At 47.9% G+C, this 10,961-nt stretch overlaps 1 protein-coding gene across 1 annotated transcript; it reads right to left on the bottom strand.

Moving 5' to 3' along the window:
• Positions 1-4,867: 4,867 nt before the first annotated feature.
• Positions 4,868-6,100, bottom strand: LOC116986561 (protein FAM187B-like). The gene has a single exon (XM_033042158.1). It carries the CDS (start codon positions 6,098-6,100, stop codon positions 4,868-4,870), a length of 1,233 nt encoding a protein of 410 aa, XP_032898049.1.
• Between the last annotated feature and the right edge of the window lie 4,861 nt (positions 6,101-10,961).

The following is a 10,961-nucleotide window of genomic DNA, read 5'->3' as shown; positions in this document are numbered from 1 at the left end:
GATGAGGTTGGAGGAGGTGCAAGTGAACGTCTGCCTCACCTGGAAAGACTGTTTGGGTCCTTGAATGGATTCGAGGGGGGAAGGTAAAGGGACAGGTGTTGCATCTCCTGCGATTGCAGAGGAAAGTGCCTGGGGGGAGGGTGCTTTGGGTGGGAAAGGACGAGTTGAGCAGGTAATTACAGAGGAAATGGTCGATGTGGAAAACAGAAAGCGGTGGAGATGGGAAGATATGGCCAGTAGTGGGATCACTTTGGAGGTGGTTCCCCCTCTCGTAACGTCCCGAGTCCCCCTTATACTCACCTTCCACCCCATCAGCCGTCGCATACAGCATATAGCTGTGGTGGGCCGAGCATCGAAAATGTGTCTAGAATTTAACTTTCGTGACCCATGTCTCGGAAATACATTAAATTTTGCACAGATTTAGATAAAATATAATTGAGAAAAAAGTCATAACTCGTCAGTGCCAAAAGTTGCACATTATTTAATTAAACTAATTAGAAAGTGAAATCAAAAAAGTAAGTGCCATCTAGTGTCCAATGCCCATATTACACCATGGGGAGCTTAATTCCATGCTGCAGTCTCTTAAAACCATATATTCTTATACTATATGTATGTATATGTATATGTGTATATATATATATGTGCTTGTGTGTGTGTGTGTGTGTATATATATATATATATATATATATATATGTATATATATATATATATATATATGTGTGTGTGTGTGTATATATATATTGTTAGCCCTTAATGGCAATGTCCTGCCTGTGCTTGAAACTGCAATGCTTTATTAGGTCCGACTTTGTTTGGAAGGAATAATTGCTTTTTTAGGTCGGGCTGATTGTGTAATTTCCAGTGAGTTCAGAAGTCGCACTGATAGTGTAATCTCCGGTAAGTGCAGAGGTCACGCTGACTGCGGAACTGCCGCTGACTGCGGAAACCCCAAAGTGGTGAGGCCACGCTCAGCCATGTGAGTATTCAAGAAAGTTTACTGCCATATAGATGGTGTGTGAGTCAGTGAGTGTGTGTGTGTGTGTGTGTGTGTGTGTGTGTGTGTGTGTGTGAGTGTGTGTTTGTGTGTGTGAGTGTGTGTGTGTCTGTGTGTGTCTGTGTGTGTATGTGTTTGTGAGTGTATGTGTGTGTGTGTGTGTGAGAATTTTGGTGTGAGTGTCTGTGTGAGTGTGTGTGTGTGTGTGTGTGTGTGTGTGTGTGTCTGTATGTGTACGTGTTTGTGAGTGTGTGTGTGTGTGTGTTTTGGTGTGAGTGTGTGTTTTTGTGTGTGTGTGTGTGTGTGTATGTGTGTGTGTATGTGTGTGTGTGTATGTGTATGTTTGTGTGTGTGTGTGTTTGTGTGTGCGTGTGTATGTGTGTGCGTGTGTATGTGTGTATGTGTGTGTGTTGTGTGTGAGTGGTCGAAGTGACTGAGCTGCCAGCCCAGAATCCATTTAGCCCACAATGTCCCTACTAGCCCTTTGGAAACCAGTCCCTTCGGCCCGCAACACCATGCTCCAGCAACCCCCCCCCCCCCCCCCTCACTGGCCAACAATATTGGAATTGTTGGAGAGGTGGAATATTGCGTTGGGGGACCAGCCCTGCCGTGTGAAGCTGGGACCCAACAGGTCCCATTTAGTCTAGTAACTTTATAAAGACAAATCAATTGAAAAACAAAATTATCAGCAAGGTTAGCAATACCTATATTCCTTGGAAACCTTGTTATTGTTTTGATGTAATTAGGAGGCAGCCATGATCCCAGGGTCCTCGCTGCCTAGCAACCATAAAACAAAGCGCGGGATTGGTCAATTTGCGTCCGACCTCAAAGTCAAACGTGCATTGATTGGATATTTACTACTCGGAAAAAAATTGAGGTTTTTCTCATATTTTAAAAAAATCTGCAGGTTTTGGTCTTAACGAGTTTCAGGTATATTTATATAATATTTATACACAATATGTTAAAAATTCAGGTAGTTCCGTGAGTTGGGTCACAAACTTGAACAAAAAAGCTCCTCCGCCCACAATCCTCCAACATTTTTGCCACCTCCAAAGGGATCCCACTGCTGGCCGTATCTTCCCCTTTCTGCTTTCCACAAAGACCGTTCCCTCCATTCCCTCCTCATGCCCCTGTCCCACTTAGGAAACCTGAACGGAAATCTCTTGAGGCTTTGTGCCCCACCCAAGGTTTCCGTGCGGTTCCCGGAGGTTTTTGTCAGTCTCCCTAATGGTCGAAAGTGCTTTTCCGGTTCTTGTATGTTCCGGCGATTATTTCAAAAAATTAAAAACCGGCCGCGACTAAAAATAGGTTGCCATTTTAAAAATCGGTAACAGGTTGCAGGTATTGGAAGGCTACCTGCAACCTCCGGCAACCACCTTCAACTAGCATCGCAACCGGCTTCGACTAAAAAATTACCGATTTTTAAAACGGCAACCTATTTTTAGTCTCGGCCGGTTTTAAATTTTTTGAAATAATCGCCGGAACATAGAAGAACCGGAAACCACTTTCGACCATTAGGGAGACTGACAAAAACCTCCGGGAACCTCCGGTAACCGCACGGAAACCTTGGGTGGGGCGCAAAGTCTCCAGAGGTTTCCGTTCATGTCTCCTAGTGGGACAGGGGCATAGACACTTTCCTCTGCAACTGCAGGAGATGCAAGACCTGTCCCTTTACCTTTCCCCCTCGACTCCATCCAAATGACCCAAACAGTCTTTCCAGGTGAGGCAGAGGTTCACTTGTACCACCTCCAACCTCATCTACTGCATCCGCTGTTCTAGGTGTCAACTTCTCTACATTGGCGAGACCAAGCACAGACTCGGCAATCATTCGCTGAACATCTCGGCTCAGTCCGCCTCAACCAAGCTGATCTCCCGGTAGCCCAGCACTTCAACTCCTCCTCCCATTCCGAATCTGACCTCTCTGTCCTGGGCCTCCTCCATTGTCAGAGAGAGGCCCAGCACTAATTTGAGGAACAGCAGCTCATAAAGTGCATTCAGAAAATATACAGACCACTTTTTCCCCATTTTGTTACTTACAGCCTGATTTTTAAATTGATTCATTTTTATAATCATCAATCTACACACAATACCGCAGAATGAAGAAGCGAAAAAAGCTGTTTAGAAATTTTTGCAAAGTAATTAAAAATAAATAACTGAAATATCACACAAAATTGCTTGGGTTCATCCCGTTTCTATTGATTATCCTTGAGATGTTTCTACAACTTGATTGGAGTCCACCAGTGGTAATTTAAATTGATTGCGCATGGTTTGGAAAGGCACACATCTGTCTGTATAAGGTCCCACAGTTGGCAGTGCATGTCAGAGCAAAAACCAAGCCATGAAGACAAAGACATTGTCTGTAGATCTCCGAGACAGGATTGTGTCGAGACACAGATCTGGGGAAGGGTATAAAACAATTTCTGCAGCATTGCAGGTCCTGAAGAGCACAGTGGCCTCCGTCATTCTTAAATGTAAGAACTTTGGAATCACCAGGACTCCTCATAGAGCTGGCCGCCCGGCCAAACCGAGCAATCGGGGGAGAAGGGCCTTGGTCTGGGAGGTGACCAAGAACCTGATGGAGCTCTTTGGCCTGAATGCCAAGCACCATGTCTGGAGGAAACCAGGCATCGCTCATCACCTGGCCAATACCATACCCACAGTGAAGCATGGTGGTGGCAGCATCATGCTGTGGGGATGTTTTTCAGCGGCAGGAGACTAATCAGGATCCAGGGAAAGTGGAAAAGAGCAAAATACAGCGAGATCCTTGATGAAAACCTGCTCCAGAGCATTCTGGACCTCAGACTGGAGCGGAGGTTCACCTTCCAACAGCACATAGCCAAGACAACGTTGGAGTGGCCATGAATGTTCTTCAGTGGCCCAGCCAGAGCCCGTACCTGTGTAGATTGATGATTTAAAAAAATGAATAGGGCTGTAACGTAACAAAATGTGGAAAAAGTGAAGGGGTCTGAATATTTTCTGAATGCACCGTATTTCACTTGGGTAGTTTACACCCCAGCAGTATGAACATTGACTTCTCGAACTTCAGATAGCCCTTGCCCTCTCTCTTCATTTCCTCCCTCACCCCACACACCTCAGTTCTGCCATTAGTTCCACTATCTTCTTTGTCCTATCCGCTCATCAGTCTGAAGAAGGGTCTCGACCCCTCTCCAAAGATGCTGCATTTTGTGTCTACCTTCGATTTTACCAGCCACTGCAGTTCTTTCAGAGTTCCCTTTAACACACCTAGGGTGCCATTCTTCCAATGCAAGCCAGGTTCACGAGCAGAGCAGTCACCAAATGCAGCGCCGTAGCTGTCTGCTAACACACCAATCGAGCTGTTGCACCAGGTTCCATTGTGCTGCCTCTGTCCCTTCACTGCAGCAAGCTCACATGCATGCCGCCCAGGGCTGTGTCCAGTGCAGCTCTGCCCCTAGAGCAGCTAAGCGGGCAGTGACTGTTGAAGGTGGTGGCATTGTTCCCAAGGTGCTTCAATGCAGCATGGTCACTGGCACAGCAGCAATGCAGTCGGCACTCTGCCATGCAGCATGTTGATTTTGCTAAAGCAGCCCACGTGCACCAATGTTATTCACACTGCAGCTCCACTGGAGGCAACGCAGCCCAGTTGTTCATTTGCCCCTGCTGCTGCAGCCCAGCTGCGTCATCCATGGCCTGGGGCACGAGAGGCCAAGTCCTTGAGGGATGGATAATTAATTATTAATGTTAAAAATGATTATGGGAGAGGGCAGAAGAATTATGGGGAGAGGGAAAAATGAATCAGCCGCGATAAAATGGCGGAGATGGGCCTAATTCTGCCCCTATGTCTCGTGGTCTTTATGTGGTCTTGAGGAGGCAGTTGTACAGGAAGCTCGCAAACAATTAGTCGTGCACCATCTCAGCCATGGCGCTGAACACGAAGACCATGGCGATCGTGCCGACGATGCATGCTATGCCTTTAAGCAGTCGCCGGTTGATGTGGCGGCGTACCACTGGCATCTCGGGCGTCTCGAGGTGGAATGAGGCGACCCTACGCCCATGCACCCAGCAGCGGTAGATGCCGCGGTCGGAGGGCATCACGTTTTGTATTTCGTAGATGCCGCCTCCCATGGCGTCGACCAGCCGGTGTCTCCCGTCACTGTTGCCATTTCGGGTGATAAAGGTGGAGTCGCGCTGCCAGAGAACGGGCGTGTACACTGACGCCCCCGGGCATGTCATCCGGGCGTTGTCAAGGATGTCATGGTACATCAACTGCTGTATTATTTTGCGAGGCTCCACCCAGTCGATCGCAGGCTCCTGACCCAACCACCACCAATCGCCAATCTCCGGCAACCCCACTGGTATTTCCTCCTTCTCGCACGGCTCGCGGCACCATTGGTAGTGGAGCTCGGCGCCGCGCCGGGGCAAGGACTGCCCAATGTGCAGCTCCATTAGGCCACAGGGCAAGGTGACGCCATTCACCTCCAGTGCCTCGCCCTCGTCCTCGTCCTTGTCCTCATCGATGTCCTGGCTTAGTTTGGCGTAACAGAAGCCCATCACCTTCTGCTCCCCTATTACATTGCACCGGTCACAGTCCTGCCATGGTCCCCAGCGGGTGTAGAGCTTGACCATGTGCTGGGAAGAGCCCAAGTTAACCCTCAGGCTCTGGTTTGACATTGTGCTCTCCCCCAGCCCTTGGTGGGACACGTAAAGCAGAGACGAGTCCTGCACATCCACCTGGTAGGCGGCTAGGGTGGAATTAGCCGACCTGCACAGGTACAGGCCCGTGTCTGAGGTCTCCGCCTTGTTCATGATCAAGGAGCCGCTCCGTAGATTGGCTCGCCTTCCCAGTTTGCCCATCGCCCTGCGGTGCTGCCTCAAGTGCCCGGATCTGATGAAGGTGCGGGGTTTTGCTTGAGGCTGGCTAAGGTCTTGGTACTGCCAGTAGATGGAGTCTTCCGGTACTTCTGTGGCACTCGGGCAACGCAGGCTGAGTGGGTTGTTTGACAGGAAGGCCAGGGAGCAGGGGGCTGTGTCCGAGCAGTAAGCCAAGTCGTCCTCCTGGTTCATGAAGGTGAGCAAGGCGCCCATTACAGCCAACGTGACCAGAGTCGAAAGCAGTACTCTGCGCATCATGCTTCACTGATGGTTCGTCCAGTTGACTGTGGGCTGGAGCAGGGACGTAACTGTCACCATATCAACGGCTCCCCTGACCTCATCAATGGACCCCTTGTGACTCCCCGTGACCTCATCAATGGACCGAAAAAGGTGAATTTATTATGGGGAACAAGGAAATGGCAGATGAGTTGAACAGGTACTTTGGATCTGTCTTCACTAAGGAGGACACAAACAATCTTCCTGATATAGTAGTGGCCAGAGGATCTGGGGTGACAGAGGAACTGAAGGAAATCCACATTAGGCAGGAAATGGTGTTGGATAGAATATGGGACTGAAGGCTGACAAAACCCCAGGGCCTGACGGTCTGCATCCCAGGGTACTTAAGGAAGTGGCTCTAGAAATCGTGGATGCATTGGTGATAATTTTCCAATGTTCAATAGACTCAGGATCAGTCCCTGTGGATTGGAGGGAGGCTAATGTTATCCCACTTTTTAAGAAAGGCGGGAGAGAGAAAACGGGGAATTATAGACCAGTTAGCCTATCATCGGTGGTGGGGAAGGTGCTGGAGTCAATTATAAAAGATGAGATTGCCGCACATTTGGATAGCAGTAACAGGATTGGTCCGAGTCAGCATGGACTTACAAAGGGGAAATCATGCTTGACTAATCTTCTGGAATTTTTTGAAGATGTGACTAGGAAAATGGACAAGGGAGGGTCAGTGGATGTAGTGTACCTGGACTTTCAGAAAGCATTTGATAAGGTCCCACATAGGAGATTAGTGGGCAAAATTAGGGCACATGGTATTGGGGGTAGAGTGCTGACATGGATAGAGAAGTGGTTGGCAGACAGGAAACAAAGAGTAGGGGTCCCTTTCAGAATGGCAGGCAGTGACTAGTGGGGTACCGCAAGGCTTGGCGCTGGGACCGCAGTTATTTACAATATACATCAATGATTTGGATGAAGAGATTCAAAGTAACATTAGCAAATTTGCAGAAGACACAAAGCTGGGTGGCAGTGTGAACTGTGAGGAGGATGCTATGAGAATGCAGGGTGACTTGGACAGGTTGGGGGAGTGGGCAGATGCATGGCAGATGAAGTTTAATGTGGATAAATGTGAGGTTATCCACTTTGGTTGCAAAAACAGGAAGGCAGATTACTATCTAAATGGCGTCAAGTTGGGAAAAGGGGAAGTACAACTTATAAAAGTAAGCATGCAGGTACAGCAGGCAGTGAAGAAAGCGAATGGCATGTTGGCCTTTATAACAATAGGAATCGAATATAGGAGCAAAGAGGTCCTTCTGCAGTTGTACAGAGCCCTAGTGAGACCACACCTGGAGTATTGTGTGCAGTTTTGGTCCCCTAATTTGAGGAAGGACATTCTTGCTATTGAGGGAGTGCAGCGTAGGTTTACAAGGTTAATTCCTGGGATGGTGGGACTGTCACATGCTGAGAGAATGGAGCAGCTGGGCTTGTACAATCTGGAGTTTAGAAGGATGAGAGGATATCTCATTGAAACATATAAGATTGTTAAGGGCTTGGATATGCTAGAGGCAGGAAACATGTTCCCGATGTTGGGGAGTCCAGAACCAGGGGCCACAGTTTAAGAATAAGGAGTAAGCCATTTAGAATGGAGACGAGGAAACACTTTTTCTCACAGAGAGTTGTGAGTCTGTGGAATTCTCTGCCTCAGAGGGCAGTGGAGGCAGGTTCTCTGGATGCTTTCAAGAGAGAGCTAGATAGGGCTCTTAAAAATAGCGGAGTCAGGAGATATGGGGAGTAGGCAGGAACGGGGTACTGATTGGGGATGATCAGCCATGATCATATTAAATGGCGGTGCTACTCCTGCACCTATTGTCCCTTGTGACCTCATCAATGGGACCCTGCCACATCAATGCCGCTCCTCTTACCTCTTCCACAAAGGGTGATGGAAACGTTGTCACCTCAGTAAATAACATCCACAGATCACACGATGATACAAATCGCCTCTTTCATTTCCCATTTCCACAGCAAATCAGGCAAACTATTTACTGCACAAATCCATTTGAGATGAAATAAAATACATCTTTCAAATATCCAAAGTTACCTCTGTACCCTGTTCTCAAGAGTCAAGATATGTCCCGGACGGGGCAATGAAATTCTTACTTGCTGCAGCACAACAGAATATGTGAATATGTAAACATCGTACATAATGGGGGGAAAAAATAAAAAGTTCAATAAATAACAAATATAGTGCAAATAACAAATAATAATCTAGTCATTGCAGTTCAGAGCTCAGAGCTTATTCGTTGTTGTGTTTAATAGCCTGATGGTTGTAGGGAAGAAGCTGTTCCTGAACCTGGACATTATAGTTTTCAGGCTTAAACCTTCTTCCTGATGGCAATAGTGAGATGAGTGTGTGGCCAGGATGGTGTGGGTCCTTGATGATTTTGGCTGCCTTTTTGAGGCAGCGACTACAATAGATCCCTTCGACGGTGGGGAGGTCAGAGCCAGTGATCAACTGGGCAGTGGGCACAACGTTTTGTAGACTTTTTCGCTCCTGGACGTTCAAGTTGCCAAACCAGGCCACGATGCAACCAGTCAGCATGCTCTCTGCCGTGCACCTGTAGATGTTTAGGAGAATCCTCGTTGTCATGCCGAATCTCCGTAATCTTCTCAGGAAGTAGTCACTGATGCGCCTTCTTTACAATTGCATCGGTGTGCTGGGTCCAGGAAAGATCTTCTGATATATGCACGCTCAGGAATTTGAAGTCATTGACCCTTTCCACCATCTTCCCATTGATATAAACAGGATTGTGGGTCCTCATCCTTCCCCTACCAAAGTCCACAATCAGTTCCTTGGTCTTACTGATGTTGAGAACCAGGTTGTTGTGCTGGCACCATTTGGTCAGTCATTCAATCTCACTTCTAAACTCTGTCTCGTCCCCATCTATGATTCGTCCAACCACAGTGGTGTCGTCGGCAAACTTGATGAGCATTATGTCCGTTGACAAGCATTATGTCCGGCTACGCAGTCATGGGTATAGAGTGAGTAAAGCATGGGGCTGAGCACACAGCCCTGAGGTGCTCCTGTACTAATTGTTACTGAGGATGAAGTGGTTCCTCCAATTCGAACAGACTGTGGTCTGTGGATGAGGAAGTCGGGGATCCAGGGTGCAGAGGGATGCGCAGGGGCCCAGTTCCGTGAGCTTGGTAACCAGCTTTTTTATTTTTTTATTCTTTTTTAATCAAAAATATTTATTCAAATATTAAAATAGTATTTACAATACAATAAAACAAAACACCACCATAATACAAGACAAACAAATATGCGAAGCAACTGCTAAACAACTATATTGCAATCCTTGTCCAGGATACATTCAACCCCCCCTCGGTGCCCAGCGGTCGCGGAACTCTCTCAGTGTGCCCGTAGACAGGGCGTATTCCCTTTCTATCTGCACCCGGGCACGGCGGAGGGGGGCCCGGTCAACGGCAACCAGGTTCCAGACTCTCAACAAGTCCCTGTAGAAGCCGGGCATCCCCATCAGGACCGCACAACTGATGCCCACCATCGGGATCCGCATACCTCCTTGAAGGAAGCGGCTCCGTTGGAAAAAGAGCGTCACCAGCACGTGCCCACCTGGGAGGATGCCCTGAGTACAGGTATCTCTGCAAGGTCCTGAGGCGGAGAGCCGCCAACTTGGTGCGAGTGCACACCAGCGACTGACTGCCCTCCTCGATCGGGAGACTCAGGACGGCTTGCAGAGACCCAGTGCTTTCCGTTGCCCCAGAAGAAGTTGGGAGAATATATAACTTAATTCAAAACCTCTGCCGAGTTTAAAGGACCTAAAAAAAAGATCAAGATGGTGGTAATCTACAAACTCCCACGACCTTCCATGACTATGTTCACCGAACTCCTACGATTATGTCTACGAATTCTCACGACCCACATGTCTTTGGGAGTGGGAGGAAGAACGGGAACCTGCGGAGGAACACGTACACTAGTTCTATCCAACACACCAGGAACAATTTTTACAGCAGTCAATTAACCTACAAACCTGCATGCCTTTGGATTGTGGTGGGAATCTTGGAGCACCCGGAGAAAACCCATGCGGTCACAGGGAGAACACTGAAACTTTGTACATTCAGCACCTATATTCAGGATGGAGCCCAGGTTCTGGTGCTGTAAGGCAGCTACTCTACTGCTGCACCACTGTGCCACCCTGTGAGGCAGTAGGTCCACCAGCTGAGCCATTTTGCCACCCCAAGGCTGAGAGGAAGATGTTCAAGGAATGAGAGAATGAAATTATATTTCCAAGTTAGGATTATGTATAACTTGAAGGGGAAACTGCAGATGCTATTATTCTTATGCGGATGAAGCACTTGTCTTTCTTGGTGATAGAAATTGCGGGTTTAGGAGGTAATGTCAGAGCGGCCCAACTGAGTGGTGGCAGTGCACTTTGAAGATGTTATAATCTGCAGTTTCAGTGTACCAACAGTGTAGCGCATTGTGGACAGGCTGCAGTGTTGATCTTCCTGAGTACTGTTGGAGGCGTACACTCCGAGACAAGTGGAGAATACTTCATCACACTATTGACTTGCACTTTATAGAGGGTGGATAGGAGTATCAGGAGCCGAGTCACTTCTTTCAGAATGCTGATGCTCTGATCTGCTCTTATAAGACCATGTCATAGGAGCAGAAATAGACCTTTCAGACCATTAAATCTACTCCACCATTCAATCATGCCTGATCTACTTTTCCCTCTCAACCCCATTCTCCTGCCTGTTCCCCATAATGTTTGATGCCCTTCCTAATCAAAAAACTATCTCTGCCTTAAATATGCCCAATGTCCTAGCCTCCACAGCCCTCTGTGGCAATGAATTCCACAGATGCACCACCTTC

The sequence above is a fragment of the Amblyraja radiata genome, chromosome 24 (assembly GCF_010909765.2).
Source record: "Amblyraja radiata isolate CabotCenter1 chromosome 24, sAmbRad1.1.pri, whole genome shotgun sequence".
Classification (NCBI taxonomy): domain Eukaryota; kingdom Metazoa; phylum Chordata; class Chondrichthyes; order Rajiformes; family Rajidae; genus Amblyraja; species Amblyraja radiata.
This window is presented reverse-complemented; position numbering and strand designations above follow the sequence as displayed.